This window comes from Myxine glutinosa, chromosome 1, assembly GCF_964187855.1.
Source record: "Myxine glutinosa chromosome 1, kmMyxGlut1.1, whole genome shotgun sequence".
Lineage (NCBI taxonomy): Eukaryota > Metazoa > Chordata > Myxini > Myxiniformes > Myxinidae > Myxine > Myxine glutinosa.
Genome location: NC_136261.1, coordinates 325,757,871 through 325,776,595, shown reverse-complemented (window position 1 = coordinate 325,776,595; position 18,725 = coordinate 325,757,871). Strand labels below are relative to the sequence as shown.

Here is an 18,725-nt window from a genome sequence, read left to right as displayed (position 1 = left end):
ATGTTTCCCACATTCTGGCCTGGTTGTTTATCGGGACCGTGTGGATGTCACAACACCCCAACCGGGGGATGAATTTGGAATTGTGCAGCACCAGGGCGGTGGTGCGGAGCAAGAGGGGGTAGAGTTTTTGGGGGTCCATGCGATAGAGCCGGACCGGGTATTTATTGGGGATATTGATCAAAGCCTGGCGGGGCCAGGAATGATTTGTAATGATGATGATGATGAGGATGATTTGATCCAGCGGCTGGAGACCTGTGACAGTCCCATGGAGGTAGAGCTGGTTCAGGCCCAAAGGAGCCTGGGTGTTGAGGTGAGTTGGTCCGAGGAGGTGGTTGGAATGACCGAGGGGACGCTCACTGTACACTGCTATTTGGAAACAGAGGCTCCAAAATTGGACAACCAGTTGGGGGAGTGTGTTGGCTCCGGGCTGGATTTGGATCTTGGAGGATCGGGAGATAGAGCTTCTGGAGATTTGGTCCCTGTAGGGAATTTGGATCAACTGCAGGGAGGGGCAGAACAACCGGTGGTAGAGGTTGTTCCCTGCAGCTGCGGTTTGGCAGTGGGAATGAAAATTTGTAAAATAAAATTTAAAATAAAATTACAATGGGAAATTGATTTGGAGCAGCCATGGTGGGGATTGGTCCCCGGGCTGCGGGATTTGGACATGGAAAGGTCATGGGTGATGGCCTCGGGCAAAAGTTGCCCCTTTCAAAATTTGGGTATGCCGGCCAGCTGGGGGGCTGTGATGGCGAGATTTGGACGTGGGGTCCAGCCTTGGGTGTCGAGGTACGACCTGGGTCCCACGGGGGGTCTGGTGGAGTGTGGCGTCCCTTGTCCGTCGGGGCGCCATCCGAGCCGGCGGCTCGGGCCGGCAGGGTCACCGGACCCTGGTGGGGGTTAAGACCTCCAGGGAGGTCCGAGGTGGTTTCTCAAGCCTGGGATGGCAAATATTGAGGACCACTAGGGGGAGGTGTTGTGGGTCGCGCTTTGGTGGTGGCACTGCGGACGGCCAACTTGGGACTGATGTGGTGACCACCCGGGCATGCGGCCTGGCACTCTCCTCCAGGGACTCTAGGACAACCAGCATGTGGTGACCTGGCATGGTGGTTGGTCTATGGACGCGGGTCAAACCGAATGGACGGGGATGGAGATAGCCTGCCGGACAACCATTGGGGCATCTGTGGAACGTGATGGTGTGAGTGACCTTCCACAGATGCTCCGTTATGATTTATGGACTCTCGGGTTGGGAAGAGAGCCATGGGGATGTGAATCGGGAGATGTGTAACGAGCCGAGCATATGGGCCATGCTCGGCTGGCATGTGTATGGCAAAGCATCCTTCTTTGGTGAGGTTAGTAAAAGGTGACAAATGTTTGGCATGGGTAATCTGTGGGTTAGATGCAAATTTAAGGGTGGATTTTGAAATGTCATGGTGGACACTGTACAGTGACGCCATTATTGATCCAGGTGTGTAGACCAAAGTGTTGGAGGCTGTGATAAAATTAATAAGGTAGCAGGACACAGCTTCAACTGGTTGCGGGGGCAACTGTGCTGATATTTGGGACGCGGGGTTATGGGGATGTAGTTGTGTAGCCTGAGGGTCAACGTGGTGCTGTGCATGTCCGAGGTGTGTGGACCATGTCTTCTGGGTGAGTCTCCTGGTGGAGCATGGCTGTTGACTGGACCTTGGTGTGGTCAAGTGTGGGTGAGCACTGGGGGGGGGGCTGCAGTTCTGTAGTCGGACTGGGGGATGATGGGGATGATGGGGAGGTGCAGGGGACGTGGCTGTAGGGATGCCACGCACTGCGACCGTGCCCCCCAGGGCCGAGGTTGTGTGTGCGGTAGTGTGTGTTGTGGCAGCAAGTGCTCACCACATTGGCCAGCTGGGGCTGGTGCAGCTGTGTTCCTCGCAGGGGGTCGAAGGATGGATGGTGGGTCGCACCCTTATGGACACTCATGGGCCATGTTGGCGTTTTGACTGCTCACCTTGTCCCGATGACCCTTGCACGGTAGAGGTGCAGAGCTGTCGTGGCTACAGGTAGTTGTGTAGTGATGATCACCGTTGGATGCGGATCCACATACCTGCCAGTGTAGTGGGGACAAAAGAGAAATTTGGAAGTATTTGGTAGGCCCAATGTGAAATTTTGGGAATTGTATGGGTGGATTGCACTTTGGACCTGACCAACCTGTAACTACCTGCACTTGAGGTGAGTGTTTTAAGGAGTACTGTCCCAGGCTTCAGGACTTGCTTTGGAGATTGGGGACATGTAATTTGGAGTTGGGAGGCGGGTGAGAGTGATGACATGGCCGGTGAGGGGATGGAATGGGAGCCACAGTGTCTTGTGGGTGGCGTATGTTTTTGTATTGTGGTTAGGTGTTTTGATGTGGTCGTGAGAGTGGAACCTGGAGAGTGAGTGATGATTATTGGAGATGATGAGGGGCGATACTTGTGCTTTTGGAAATGTGCTTTTGGAAATGTGTGATGGTTTAAATGTGAACTGGGGGATTTCACATGTGGCAGGCCATGGCAAGCCTTGTAACACCTTTTACACCAAGAATTGTACTGAATTGTGCTGAGTTGTGTGGAGAATTGAATGGCAGCGGGGGAGGAAGTGTGTTTTGGGGTCTTGTGGGTGGGGAAGGTGTGTGTGTCCGCAGGTACAGAGCAAGCTCTGAGGAGCGATGCCTGCGGGCCCCCCTCTGCGGCAATTACCCCTGGCAGCCGGTGGTAACTGGAAATTGGAGCTCGTCGGTGGAGGGTCTGGTTGGGCGCCGCGGGGTGAGGAAGTCCCCCGGTGACCCGTGTTGCTGCGCGAAAGCAGGAGGCAAAGGAGCCTGGTGTGTGTGGAGACCCTCACCGGCGAGGTAACGGCGGAAAGGGGCTGTTGGGCTGTCACGGGGCCAAGAGGTAAAAGGGGGGGGGGGGCAATGAACTTGTAAGTCGGTTGACTTGTTTTTGGGACTGCGGGCACCACAGCCTGATGCGCCCCCACCATCTTTTTGTGCGGTACCTCCCCGCTGCCTAGTTGAGGAATGCACACACACGTGAATGACATCAATGCCATGGTCCTGCAGGGGGTGTATTGAAATAAGTGCTTTGTTGATTTTTGAAATGCCTTGATGACCTATGGAATGAGAATGAGTGGTTAAGGGGTCTGTGTTGCATGAATGTGGGCGAAATCCACCGAGCCGTGTCACTCACCTGTAACATCTGGACAGGGCCCGTGGAAATTTAGGGGGATGCATTGGGGATGGCCCCGCAGGTAAGGTTGTGTCTTGTGGCATCCACCGGGGGACGCGGTCTGTAGACCGGGGTATGTACAAAGGTTAGAGTTTTGAGTTTTGGAAAGATGGTTAAGTTTTGTGGTTAAGTTAGTGTTGTGTGTTGTTTGTTTCCTCCCTCCACAGGAACAACGAAGAAAATGTACATACTTGCATGATGGTTAAGGGGTTCAGCATGTTAAGGAAGTGTAGGTAGGTAGTCCGACTCACTTCCCACAGCCCTTCCTGATTTATTTCATAGGTTAATTAAGTGTGTGACAGTAAGTGTTAAGGCTGGAATGGTAGCGCCTGCGGTGAACCTTGCAGGAGCTACGGTTCCAGGGGGGGGGCTGTGTTATGAATTTGGTAGAGCAACATCTAGAGCTAGGTAGATCTGAATAGGTAGGTATTCGGCTGTTGTGACAGGGACTCTACATGTAATAAGTTCTTGATGTTTAGGCGTTTGTCGGGGGAAGATGTATGATTGTGGATCTACCTGGAGGTTCGAGTGTTAAATAGTGAGGGATTAAAGGTAACGCCCCTGTGAGTCTCACCTAGTAGTCAAACCTTTGTCCATTATGGCACTGCAAACCACATAAACATTAGTTAGGTCCTTAGCGCAACATTAAATAATTCCTTTCCCTGACAATGACTTCGGAACAAATGGACAGGAAACCAGGCCAAAAACACCGCCACAATTGGCCGCCACCGTTTACACCTCCAAGGCCTACAAACCTCGCCTGGCACGTGTTATAACACAAGGACCGCGGGGTCGCGGACGGGGAGCGTGGAGTGATTGTGCAGAGGGCGTGACCTGGGCGAGCCGGCGAGTTGGGAGGCTTTTGATTGGCTGAGGAGTGCGCCAATGTGACGTCATCGGCCAGAGATATGAGCGACGGTCGGACGCCATTTAAGGGCAGTTCGTTGGCAGTTGGCTGCTAGCAATCCCGGTGTAGGTTGAGAGCAGAGCAGTTCGGAGGCGCGCTGAACCGAGTGCAGGCGAGACCAGTCCCGGAGCGAGTTGGAAGGACGAGGCGTAACAAGTCACCTGCGCGCTCTCTCCTCCTTTTCGCCATTCCTCTTGGTTCTGGAGTTTGTGCCCGCGTTGGAGGTCGTCGACGCATGGTGCTTTTTGGTGCGTGGTGCTCGGCCTTGTGGGACTTGGAGCGAGGGACCTCGTGGTGTGCGATCGGGCCGAAAGGAGCGGTGTTGGACGGCCGCCACAAAGACGACGAAAGACAGACAAGATAAGCCCGCATCCGCGTACATTTTGAACGACGTGACGTATTCTTTTCGTAATTAATCTCCCTCGTTTTGTGTTTGCTGTCAGTCGTGTGGGGACGTCCCGATCTAGGATATTAGATTTACCGGCGCTGCTTTGTCACTGTCTTTGCTTTTATTTAATAAATCCTTGTATTATTTTTGTATATATCTTAACGCAGTTTCCTGGGTGTTTGATTTTAATAGGTAAGGTTGCGGAGCCTTCGCTGTGTCCCGCCATTCCGCGCGTTTGTGCTTGATTGGAATCCGCTATTGAGTTTCGCCCCGGGAGTGTAAAGTCTCGCAATCGGCCATCCGTAACTGTGGTGTTAATCACGGTTGCGTAACAATATATATATATATATATATATATACACGAGGTGTGTTCAAAAAGTATGCGACCTTAATTTGTCGTGCGTAAACAAATGAAGCTAGGGAGGCGTTGATTGGTGCACGTATGTAGGCGATCCTAATGCGCACGCGTGAATTTTTTCCCACATGCAGAAGCTGTCATTCGACGGCAGACCGCCGATGAGTGAGGATGTGTAAGTGAGCGCCGTCGAATTTTCGTTTTTGACAAAATGACGGAAAAACTTGAACAACGCTACTGCATCAAATTTTGTGTAAAGCTTGGCGATTCCCAAGTGGAAACGATCCGCAAGATTCAACAGGCCTTCGGGGACGAAGCAATGAGCACCACACAGATAAAGGAGTGGTACAACCGCTTCAAAGATGGCCGCACATCAGTGGAGAGTGAAACACATTCGGGTAGGCGCTCAACATCCCGAAATGAGATCGTCATTGACCAATTGAGAACCCTGGTGATGCAGGATCGTCGAATCACGATCAGAGAACTTGCAGACGAGGTGGGCGTCAGCATTGGATCCGTTCATTCCATTATGAAGGAGGATTTGGGCTTCAGGAGAATCTCAGCGAAGTTTGTACCAAAGCTGCTAACGATTGAGCAGAAGCAACTCCGTTTGGAGATCGCACAGGACATGCTGGAGACTGTGAACAGCGATCCCAGCTTCCTCAACACAGTGATCACTGGCGATGAGTCCTGGGTTTATGGGTACGACCCAGAAACCAAGTTGCAGTCATCACAATGGAAGCATCCAACATCCCCGAGGCCAAAAAAAGCAAGGCAGGTCCGCAGCAATGTCAGTCATGCTGACCGTCTTCTTCGACTCCAGTGGCGTGGTTCATCATGAGTACGCACCACACGGCACAACCATCACCAAGGAGTATTACCAAGAGGTTCTGCGTCGCCTTCGTGACGCTGTGCGACGCAAACGGCCGGACCTGTGGGCAGTGGGCAATTGGCAGCTCCATCACGATAACGCACCCGCCCATTCTTCACATTTGATAGAGTTTATTGGCCAAACACAACACACCTGTGCTTCGTCAGGCTCCCTACTCTCCCGACATGGCTCCGTGTGACTTCTGGCTTTTCTCCAAGCTGAAAATGCCCCTGAAAGGGACCAGATTTCAGTCCAGAGAAGACATCATGCGGAATGCGACGGCCCAGCTGCGCGCCATCCCAAAAGAGGCGTTCCAGCGCTGCTTCTGACAGTGGCAGAACCGTTGGGAGAAGTGTGTGGCAGCCCAAGGGGACTACTTTGAAGGAGATTAGTGTAAGTTTGTTGTATCTGGATACGAGTATTTTTTATGAACAAAGGTCGGATACTTTTTGAACACACCTCGTATATGCAGTGCGTATTTTAAAAAAGGTAATCCGAATTCAAGGGGTTAATACGCAAAGGTTATTTATTTTGACAATTTACATGTGGTTTACTAATTAAGAGGAGATCCTCAGCTTTCCATTGATACCTTCCATGCATCATTGCTGTCACACATGACTAAGTACATGTTCATTGAAAATGACAAGTTCAAATCGCATTTTTACTATTCTAATCCAGGGTACACACTGGGAAACGTTTAAAACATGGAAATTCTGGGGTGGGGGTGGGGGGGGGGCGTGGGGGGCATCACGGCTGCGAGGGCCCCGTCAGCACCACGCCACGTTTGCCCGGTCAGCACCACGGCGGCCCGGTCAGCACCACACTCTTGGAAAGGACTTCGATGCACGTCGGCCAGGTCGGCCCAGAGCCTGGCGCGAAGTCCAAGGACATCAGCACGACATCCGAAAACAGCTCCGGTTGGTGCGAACCACTCGGTCAATGGCGCGAACCAGCTCCCGACACGCCCTTGCTCGCTTGGCCCCGATGAAGGCCTCGCTGGGTGTTCTCCAAACAGGGGCAAAATCGCCCAAGCCGCGCTGGATTTCGGCAGCGGAAGCCTTGCTCGCTCAGCCCCGATGAAGGCCTCGCTGGGTGTTCTCCAAACAGGGGCAGAATCGCCCAAGCCGCGCTGGATTTCGGCGGTGGAAAGCAGCCACGAAGCGACGATATTCGGTCGATATAATATATACTGTACATACATAAAATATATAAAGCTCTTTCTAACCACTGATTCACTCACTGATAAATGTTTAGTACTTTCTAAGGTGAGTGTGGCATACTGATGAAACCCACAGCCAATATGTCAGGAAGAAAATCACAAAAACTTCACAAAAATATCTGTAAACAAAAACATCCCTGAATAATGGTTGGCTGGTGCAGCCTCGCTCTGCTCAAAGTGGGTCCCATGACCCGAGACAATAGATTTGCACTGAAACTGTTTGCTAGGCAATGATAATACGTGCCTCTTTCGCCTCTCGATTTTTCACTATTTTTTTTTGTATACAAGATCAAGGCTCATGTAAGAGCTAACATTAAACACAAAAAACATAAACTGACACATAAAACATATAATGAAGGGAGCGAGAGACAATATGGGGAGAGAGAGGGAAGCATACACGCACAACAACAGAAGAGAACACAGGGGCATAGGGAGATCTGTGGAAGGGAAAGGGCTGTGGGTGGGAGGGGCAAGGGTGGAGAAGAGGGGGGAGGGGGAGGTACATGGTTCTCAAAGATATAAAGTTTGCCGTGTCAACACAAAAAATTACTACAGCTGGAAAAAGAAAAAGAAAAAAATAAGCTCATTGTAAGCACATTGTAAATTGTAAACTATTGCAAACAGCCAAGGAGCTCCGTTCTCAGCCAATGATGGGAGAACCTGCTGGAAGGACAACAGTCTCTGCAGCATTTCACAAATGTAGGCTTTATGGGAGAGTGGCCAGACAAAAGCCACTCCTGAGGAAAAGGCACATGAAAGCACACCTGGAGTTTGCAAAAAGGCACATGAAAGACTCAGAGCATGAGGCAAAATATTCTTTGGTCTGTTGAGATGAAAATTGAACTCTTTGGCATGAATGCAAAGCGCTACATCTGGCGGAAACCATGCACAGCTAATCACCCATCTAACAGCATCCTTACCGTGAAGCATGGTGGTGGCAGCATCATACTATGGGGATGCTTTTCAGCAGCAGGGACTGGGAGACTTGTGAGTATAGAGAGAAAAATGAATGGAGCCAAAAACAGGCAAATCCTTGAGGAGAACCTGCTTCAGAGTGGAAAATACATTAGACTGCGGTGAAGATTTACGTTCCAACAGGACAATGACCCCAAGAATAGAGCCAAAGCAACACTGGAATGACTTCAGAACAAGAACGTGAAAGTCCTTGAGCGGCCCAGCCAAAGCCCAGACTTGAATCCCATTGAGAATCTGTGGAAAGACTTGAAGATTGCTGTTCACCGTTGCTCCCCATCCAACTTGACTGAGTTTGAGCAAATCTTCAAGGAAGAATGGGAGAAACTCCCCAAATCCAGATGTGCAAAGCTGAGATAGACATACCCAAGAAGGCTCAAAGCTGCAATCGCTGCCAATGGCGCTTCTACAAAGTATTGACTCAGGGAGCTGAATACTTATGTAAGTTAGATATTTCTGTATTTCATTCTCAATAAAGATCTTAGGGTCTTAAGTTTGAGCCCCCTGTCATGCCATTGAAATAACACCAGGTGGGTTGACTCAGCTGTCATCTTTCCGAGGTCAGCAAATGAGGACCAGCTTACTGGGGTAATGAGTCATTTGAGCACCCTGCGTCAAAGAGGCAACCCATCCAGGATTGTACTCCTTAGCCAATGAAACTGCCCAGTGTCAAGTGTCAAGTGTCAAGTGCCAAGTGCCCAGTGTCAACAAACAGCCCCAAGTGCCTCATGGCATGAAAGGAGTAATTATTATTATTATTGTTATTATTATTATTATTATTATTATTATTATATATACATACACATACATTTGTAATAAAAAAATCCAATAAGGCATTTGAGATAATTACATTAAATAAGCAATTTCTACTGCTTGAATTACGAAAATAACACTTATAATAATATAGATTTTCTTTAAAAAAAACGTATCTCATGCAGCCATTCATTGTAACCGCTATCCTATTTCTGTTAAACAAAGCAGCATTCACTGCCAGTCAAACATTTCAGAGGAAATGTTTTTTGTACCCATTTGCTTGATTGTCAGTTGAAGCCGATGGGTGAGAAGAAGTAAGACTGTGTAGAATAAAACAATATAAATTGAAGAGATCAGCATTGGACTTGAGAGGGAATTAACATTTTTCATTGACTCATGTAGATAGACAGACTAGGGTCTAGACAATATACAAGCGCTTGAAAGCCAAAATAACAACCAAATGAACAAAGAAACAAGAAGACGTCATGCAGAGCAAGATACTTGCAAAATACGCCCCCTCCCCTCCCCAAGAAAAAAAATTCCATTGATACAGCAAATTGTCCATATCATCAAGATTAAAATTGACAATCTTGATCAAAGCTCGGGTCAATAGGAAGAAAAGTGACGATTTTTCAGATGAAAATGATGATTTTGGAAGGTTGACCTTGAGTTAACTTTTGACCTTTTGACTTCAAAAATAGTTGGTTTCCCTATTTAGTGACTCAATGTGCAAATGCTGTTCAATTTTCAAGTCAATCGGTTGAGAATTGATGGCTTTTTAGATGAAAATTGATGATTTCTTAAATTTGACCTTGAGTTGACCTTTGACCTTTTGACCTCAAAAAGAGTATGTTTCCCAATTTAGTGACTCGATATGCAAATGCTGTTCAATTTTCAAGTCAATCGGTTGAGAATTGATGGCTTTTTAGATGAAAATTGCTGATTTTTAAAATTTGACCTTAAGTTGATCTTTGACCTTTTGACCTCAAAAATAGTTAATTTCCCAATTTAGTGACTTCATATACAAATGCTATTCAATTTTCAGGTCAATCGGATTTAAAATGGCGATTTTAGAAATTTGACCTCCAGCTGACCTTTGACCTTTGACCTCAAAATCAATAGGCTTCTCAATTGGGACGACTTATACAACTTGGTGAAGTTTCGTGACGATCGGTTTAGAATTGTGACCTATAGGTCACACCACCTGTAGGTCTGACAAACAGACAAACAGACAGACAAACAGACAGAACCACAAACCGAACCGACCAATATACTTGAAAAATCTTCGATTTTGCAAGTAATAAATGCACATGTAATATTATGGTAGAGGAAATATAAAAATGGAAAATCATTACCTCTGGAGGTAGCTGGCTGAGAAAATTCTCATCAGCGGTAAAGGTGCGTAAATGATGTAAGTTCCCCAGACTTCCTGGCAGGCAGTCCAGCTCGTTACAACTGCAGTCAAACTCCTCCATGGCAGTCAAACTGTTTGCAAGAACATGGGTGAATAATAGTAACCAAAAAAAAAAAAAAGAAGCTAAATATTGTTTGGAAGTCAAACTCTCATAGGATAAGTAGAAGGCAAAAAACATTTTTACATCTTTTCTTTCCATGTTCATCCTTGAGTTGTAAACACCTATTTATTTTGTCCATCGATCGTTATGTATTTGAAACGTTATGTGAAGGTTGAATATTTGCAATTACAATCACAAAAACATTTTAAGAATCCACTTTGAACAGTTTTAATTGCTGTCAACTGGTATTCAACTAATTCTAGAGTATACTCCACACAGCCTCAAATTATTTTATTAGTAAGAAACTATTTTCTTAACGAAGAAAAAAAATGATTGAAAAAAGAAAACCATGAGAAAGTTTTTCTTGCAGCTAGAAATATTTTCTCATGAGTTTCTTGTTTCAATAACAAGAAAGTGGAGGGGAACAAGTGGAAGTATTGAACAAGTGGAAGGAATGTATGGAGACAAAAGGTCTGAAGGTGAATATCGGAAAAACGAAGGTGATGGCAAGTGGTAAAGCATGTGGTGAGGTGGAAAGAACTGGGAAGTGGCCATGTGCTGTGTGCAGGAAGGGTGTCGGAGTGAATTCCATTCAATGTACAATGTGCGCTGAGTGGGTTCATCAAAAATGTAGTGGTTTGAGAGGGTCATTAACCAGTGTGGCAGCTACATTCAAGTGTAAGGTGTGCACAGAAGGAGCTGCAGATGGAGGAAATGTTGAGTTGGATCTTGGAGACGGCGTGAAGCTGGAAGGTGTGAAAACATTTTGTTACCTAGGAGACATGCTGAATGGAGAAGGTGGATCAGAGTCGGCAATGGTTGCTGGAGTGAGATGTGCATGGAAGAAGTTTCGGGAACTGAGTGGCGTGCTGACGAGGAGGGGAGTGTCGTTGAAGCTGAAGGGAAAGGTGTATGCTGCATATGTGAGAAGTGTTATGATTTATGGGAGCGAGACATGGGTAATGAACGTAGAGCAGCAATGAAGGCTGCAAAGGGTGGAAATGCGAATGGTTCGGTGGATGTGTGGAGTATCGTTGAGAGAGAGGAAGACAAATGATGAATTGTGAAAGATAATGGGAATAGAGCCTGTGATGGATGCTGTGAAGAGAAACCGTTTGAGATGGTTTGGTCATGTGTTGAGGAAGGATGAAAGTGACTGGTTGAGAAGAGTGATGGAAATTAATTTAGAAGGAAGTAGAGGACGGGGAAGACCAAGAAAGACTTGGCTAAAGATGGTCGAAGAAGAAATGCGGGCAAGGGGATTAACAAGGGGAGATGCAGAAAATAGGGCAAAATGGAGAAGATTGTCATGGGGACCGCAAGGCTAACCCCCACTCTTGCAGGGAAAATGGCCTTAAAATGCCTGTTGTTGTTTCTCGTTTCTTGTCTCAATAAACCTTTCTTATTTTAAGAAAATATTTTCTTACTTAGAAAATGACTTTTGACAGTGCATGAGTGGAGTTATATTATGAGGAACCCCTTTTTGTAACTAGAACAGCACTCGGTAGATTCCATACCTCCGCCAGGCTAAACAGTTTACGTTTTGTATCCCACTGATAGGCGACGATCTGGATCCGGACATGAACTAAAATCTATTCGGCTTGTTCTAGACGACTAGATGAATCAGTAAATTAGATGGACTAGCAACGGTACCTGCCCTATGGGTGGAGCTTCAATTAGGAGGCCCAAATTAAAAGGCAAAATATCAGAAATTGAAGGCTTTTTTTATTTTAAATGATTCATATAAACATCCGTTGAATCATATCACACTCAAATCATTAAAATCCAAACAGTACATGGCACCCATTTTGAAAAAAGATTGAATTCTGCAAAACGGAAGCGACCGCTACACATCTTTCTCAGTCGCACGTTTATGTGTGAAGAGTGCGCGCCGAATCTGTAACACGGAAGCGGCCGCTACACCTGTTTCTCGGTCGCTTTGCACACGCTGCCATGTTACTACGGAGCCGCACATTTATATAGGAAGAGTTCGTCAAGAGTCGATCTACTCTCTCCTGGTACGTAGAATAAACAGTATTTGCAGAATTTCAACAAAAGCCACATCACTGTTCATATCGATAAATATTATTCCATTGTGTTTGGAAAAACTGGAAAATTGGAAAATTGGAAAAACAATATAGCCTATTTTACTCCCAGGGGTCCCAGGAATACCCACCCAAAATATCGTTGCGATCGGTTGAGCCGTTTTTGTGGTACCTTCAAATGGACGGACGGACATTTGGTGAATTATAGTAAGACTAGCGGGGTCACCCGTGGGAATCCCACGGGCATGGATGTGTGTGACATTTCGACATATTGAGTTAGATGCTGCACCTGCACATTCAGTTATATAAAATGGTTACTGGCAATTGATCACATCCACAAATGATGTAATCCACACAATTTATGTACTTTACATAACGTTAATAGGAATACATGCCCGTGTAGATGGGAAATACAGTTTGTTTGAAATAAATCACAAATATCAGAAGAAAGTTTTTAAAATTTAGAATTTTTTTTTTTTTTTGCATACTGAATCGAGGCTCGTGAAAGAGCTAACATTTACTTCACAAACAAATCAACCAGACAAACAAAATATATAAAAAGAGGGAGCGGAAAACAAGATGGGGAGAGAAGGGGAAGCACACAAACACAACATTTGAGAGCAGGTAGATGTGTGGAAGGGAGAGGGCTTGGGGGGAGGAGGCGTGGGAAGGGGGGGGGGTGGAGGGAAAAGTATAAAACACAAGGACACCAAGGACTTCCAGGACAGAAGTTGGTATTTCAAAAAAGTGGAATTGGGGTGAAATTAGCGGGGGTAGAAAAGATCAAGGTTTTGGATGGGGGAAGATAAGAGATTTTTTTTTTTTTGACAAAATAAGATAAGAGATAAGAGAACTATTCTCCCTCAGAGTTAAACATCACCGTAATATTATGCGGTTGCTTCAACGTTTTCGGTGAATTATATGTCATTCCCATCTACACGGGCATGTATTCCTATTAACGTTATGTAAAGTACATAAATTGTGTGGATTACATCATTTGTGGATGTGATCAATTGCCAGTAACCATTTTATATCACTGAATGTGCAGGCACAGCATCTAACTCAATATGTCGAAATGTCACACACATCCATGCCCGTGGGATTCCCACATGGATGTGTGTGACGAATTTTAAATATATGTCGACTGTTATTTTAGGCGGTGTATTTTCGTTTATCATCATGGCGCGATTTAAAAAAATATATCTCTGCATTTTCCTCTCCAATACCTCCTCACACTTTACACACACACCGGCCCATGTTTACATATACACACACACACATATACACCCACACACATATACACATACACACACGTACATCGACACACACGCACACACACACACACACACACACGTACAGACACATATACACATATGCAAATATGTATACACATGTATCCACATATACACATATATGCACATTATACACATATATACATCTACACACACAAACACACACACACACACACACACACACACACACACACACACACACACACACACATACATAAAAACAGACACACACACACGTACAGACACATATACACACATACACACACACACAGACATATATATACACATACAACAACATGCATTTTAAGGCCATTTTCCCTGCTGTGCTAGAGCGGGGGTTAGCCTACATACACATACACACACATATATACACACACATATGCACACGCACACACGCACACACACACACACACACACACACACACACACACACACACGCGCGTACACATGTCCCACATGTATATATCCCACATCCCACATGTATATACATGTTTAAAGTGTACGTGCCCTTCCCCCCTCCCCCGCCCGGCAACGCTGGGTACTTCTGCTGGTAACTAATAAAATAAAAACGAAGAAATATCTCTCGGTTTCATTGGATGAAATTCGCTCGGTGAATTCACTCGGTGTATTCGGTTCGGCTCGGTTCACTCGGTTTAAAGAAAAAGCGATAATGTCGACATGTTGCTGTCTGTGTCATGTTGGGCGGTGTATGATACTTGCTGGCTGTTGGCTGTTGGGCGGTGATATGGTGTATTTTTAAAAATATATCTCTGCATTTTCCCGCGTTGCTGACACCGAGTCGTTCTTCATCGACTGTGTCATTCATTTTGGAAATGGAAGTTTCCACGCAACGCATGAATTGTCACGAGTCAAGAGGAAGTGTCTCGTCATCATCAAATGACAAATATATTACATTGTGAAAATTAAAGATTTCAAATAAACCTATTTAAAGTGTATGCGCAAATAACTAATAAATAAAGAAACGACGAAATATCTCTCGGTAATTTCCTGAACCATATTTTACTTCCGGCTAATAATGTTGAATGAAATAAAAACGAAGAAATATATGTCGTTTTGTGACGACTGTCATCAAAAGTAAACGGTGAATTCACTCGGTTTATTCGGTTCGGCTCGGTTCACTCGGTTTAAAGAAAAAGCGATAATGTCGACATGTTGCCGTCTGTCATGTTGGGCGGTGTATGATACATGTTGGGCGGTGTATGATACATATTGGGCGGTTGGGCGGTGGGCGGTGATATGGTGTATTTAAAAAAATATATCTCTGTGGCGGACACAAAAGCCCACTGGCGTGGTGACATCATTCCACGCACCAAGTGGGCGGTGGCCACGCCCGAGGGGTAGGCGTGGCCTCATGATATACACCGGGCGACCAGCCCGGAGGAGTTGAGTGTTACAGTGTAGTCTTACAATAAAGACGTTTATATGTTACCGCTTGTCCGCTTCCTCCTTGCTCACAAGCAGCGCGCGTAACGCCGCGCTTTACTGGTGACCCTCGACGTTGGATCTGCCGGAGCGATCCTTCCACACGCGACGCCATCGCCATGGCCGCCTTCGTCAAACTTCCGGAATTTTGGGAGGCTCAGGCCGAAGTCTGGTTCGTCCAGGCCGAAGCCCAATTTCAGCTTCGGCACCTCACCGGCGATGACACGCGCTACTGCCACGTCGTCGCCTCCCTCGGGCCCGGCACGGCCGCTCGAGTTGTGTCCGTCCTTCGCCACCCACCGGACGGCCACAAGTACGAGGCACTCAAGCGGCTACTCCTAGCCACGTTCAGCCTCACGGACGACGCACGGGCCGACCGCCTCCTGGATCTCCCCGAGCTCCGTGAGACGCGCCCGTCGGTCCAAATGGACCATATGCTGTCACTGTTGGGCGACGAAGCCCCCGGTTCGCTATTCCGGGCGCTTTTCCGTCGCCAACTTCCAGCGCAGATTCGCCTCGCGTTGGCCGGGACCGGGCTAACGGAACCCCGAGCATTGGCGGCCGAGGCGGACAAGTACTTCGCCGCTTCGGACACGCGGGCGAGCGTTGGCGTGGCCGTCACGGCCTTCGACGCTGATGTTCCACAGCATCATCTTCTACAGCACGCTGAAGTTCAGCAGCATGCTGATACGCACCTCGTGAACGCCGCCACGCCCCGCCCACCGCCGCGGCGAAAACCGCCACCGCGGGGAAACCCGTCGACTCCACCGGCCTGGCGGAGCCAGCCGCGCTCCTCCAGCTCCACCACCTGGTGCTGGTTCCACGCCAAGTTCGGCCACGAAGCTCGGCGGTGTCATCCGCCGTGCTCCTTCAACGGGTCGGGAAATGCCCGGGCCGGCGCTCAATTGTGGCGATGAGCGCCGGCCGTTCGAGCAGCCTGCTGTTCATAACGGACACCTTCTCCGGGCGCCGTTACCTGTGCGACACGGGAGCGCAGGTGAGTGTCATTCCCGCCGGCACGTCAGACAAGCACGCCGCGGGTGGGGGCCCCGCGCTGCTTGCCGCGAACGGGACGCCCATCCGTACGTACGGAAAACGCTGCCTCTCTCTGCGGTTTGGAGGGCAGGTTTTCCGATGGACGTTCGTCACCGCCGACGTGCCCATGGCACTGCTTGGCGCGGACTTCCTGTGCGCTAATGGGCTCCTGGTCGACGTCAAGCGCAGACGGCTTGTCCAGGCCGAGACGTTCAGCTCGCTCGCGTGTGCGTTGCCCAGCTCAACGAGCGGCTTGCCAAGCGGCTTGCCGAACGATTCGGTTCCGGCCACGTTGGTCTGTACGCTTCCGGCAGCGGACGCATTCACCCGCCTCCTCGCCGGCTTCCCGGCCCTCACGCGGCCCACCTTCTCGGCGGGGGCCGTCAAGCACGGGGTGGCCCATCACATCCCCACCGTCGGGCCACCGGTCTACGCCCGGGCACGCCGCCTCGAGCCGACGAAGCTGGCGGTGGCAAAAGCGGAGTTCGCTACCCTGGAGCGACTCGGCATCGTTCGGCGCTCAGAGAGCGCTTGGGCGTCGCCGCTGCACATCGTGCCGAAGCCCGGCGGGGGATGGCGACCGTGCGGGGACTATCGCCGTCTCAATGACGCCACGACTCCCGACCGCTACCCCGTCCCCCACATTCAGGACTTTTCCGCCCGTTTGGCGGGCAGGTCCTTCTTCTCGAAGGTGGACCTCATACGCGGCTACCATCAGGTCCCCGTCAGGCCGGAGGACGTCCCGAAGACGGCGGTCATCACGCCATTCGGACTCTTCGAGTTCCTGCGCATGCCCTTCGGTCTGAAGAATGCGGCTCAGGCGTTCCAGCGACTGATGGACAGCGTCCTGCGCGACTTGGATTTTGTCTACGTCTACCTGGACGATATCCTCGTCGCCAGCGCGTCCCGCGAAGAGCACCTACGCCACCTCCGCACGCTCTTCGAACGCCTGGGCCAGCATGGCCTGATTGTGAACCCCGCAAAGTGCCGGTTCGGCGCCGCCACAATCGATTTTCTGGGGCACCGTGTCACCAGGCACGGAGCCGTCCCCCTGCCGGCCAAGGTGGAGGCGGTGAAGGGGTTTCCGCGCCCCCGCACGATCAGAGGGCTGCAGGAGTTCCTGGGCATGGTGAACTTTTACCATCGGTTCCTGCCCCGTATCGCCCAGCTCCTGCGCCCCCTGCACGAAGCTCTCCGAGGTAAGCCGGGCAAAGGCGACGTTACCTGGACCGAGCAGATGGACACGGCGTTCACGGGCGCGAAGCTCGCCTTGGCTAACGCCACCATGCTCGCGCACCCGGCGCCCGATGCACCGATCGCCCTCACCACCGATGCCTCGGACTACGCGGTGGGCGCGGTGCACGAGCAATGGGTGCGTGGAGCTTGGCAACCGCTGGCGTTCTTTAGCCGGCAGCTTCGCCCGCCCGAACGCCGTTACAGTACCTTCGACCGCGAGTTGCTCGGACTTCACTTGGCGGTCAGGCACTTCCGCCATCTGCTCGAGGGCCGGGCGTTCACTGCCTTCGTCGACCACAAGCCGCTGATCTTCGCGATGGGCAAGGTCACCGAGCCGTGGTCGGCCCGGCAGCAGCGTCACCTCTCGGCCGTGTCCGAGTACACGACGGACATCCAGCACGTCGCGGGGAAGGACAACCCGGTGGCGGATTGCCTTTCCCGGGCCGTCGCCCACGCAGTCCACCTCGGCATCGACTATGCCCGGATGGCAGCGGACCAGGCCGCTGACCCCGACGTCCAGGCCTTGCGGACCGCCGTCACGGGCCTCCGCGTCACCGAGGTGCCGTTCGACGGCGCGGGCGCGGCCCTCTTGTGCGACGTCTCCCTCGGGCGTCCTCGCCCCATTGTGCCCGCGGGCTGGCAGCGCCAGGTGTTTGACGCCATCCACGGCCTGTCCCACCCGGGCGCGAGGGCCTCCCAAAGGCTGATCGCCGACAAGTTCGTCTGGCATGGCCTCCGGAAGGCCGTCCGCGGCTGGGCCAGGACGTGCCTCGCGTGCCAGCGCGCCAAGGTGCACCGGCACACCCAGGCCCCGTTGGCCCCGTTCACGGTGCCGGAACGCCGGTTTGACCACGTCCACGTGGACCTGGTGGGACCTCTGCCCCCCTCGCGGGGTTTCACCTACGTCCTCACCATGGTGGACCGCACCACCCGGTGGCCAGAGGCCGTGCCCTTGGCGTCGACAACGGCGGCCGATGTCGCGCAGGCTTTCATCGCCACCTGGGTCGCCCGGTTCGGCGCCCCCTCAGACATCTCATCCGACCGCGGCCCCCAGTTCACCTCGGAGCTCTGGGGGGCGGTTGCGCAGGGGCTCGGGGTCCGGCTGCACCGAACCACGGCCTACCACCCCCAGGCTAACGGCCTGTGTGAGCGATTTCACCGCTCATTGAAGGCCGCGCTCCGGGCCACCCTCCGCGACGGCGGCTGGGTCGACAGGCTCCCCTGGGTCCTGCTGGGCCTCCGGACGGCGCCCAAGGAGGACCTGCGCGCATCCGCGGCGGAGTTGGTCTTCGGGCAACCGCTGCGGGTGCCGGGCGAGTTCCTCCCCGACTCCACGGCACCATGGTCCGCGGCACAGCAGCGCTCCGCTCTGCAAGAGACCGCCCAGAGGTTCGCCCCGGTGCCAACGGCATGCCACGGGCACCCACCGACGCACGTCGCCCCGGAGCTTCGCACG

The 18,725-nt window shown here is 50.4% G+C and overlaps 1 protein-coding gene across 1 annotated transcript in view; it reads right to left on the bottom strand.

Moving 5' to 3' along the window:
• The window catches only part of LOC137415274 (uncharacterized), a 342,617-nt gene that overhangs the window by 143,391 nt on the left and 180,501 nt on the right, over positions 1-18,725 (bottom strand). Inside the window, exon 12 of the mRNA XM_078779443.1 lies at positions 10,060-10,189. Within this exon, the coding sequence (XP_078635569.1) occupies positions 10,060-10,189 (130 nt within the window). The remainder of the gene's footprint in view (positions 1-10,059; positions 10,190-18,725) is intronic.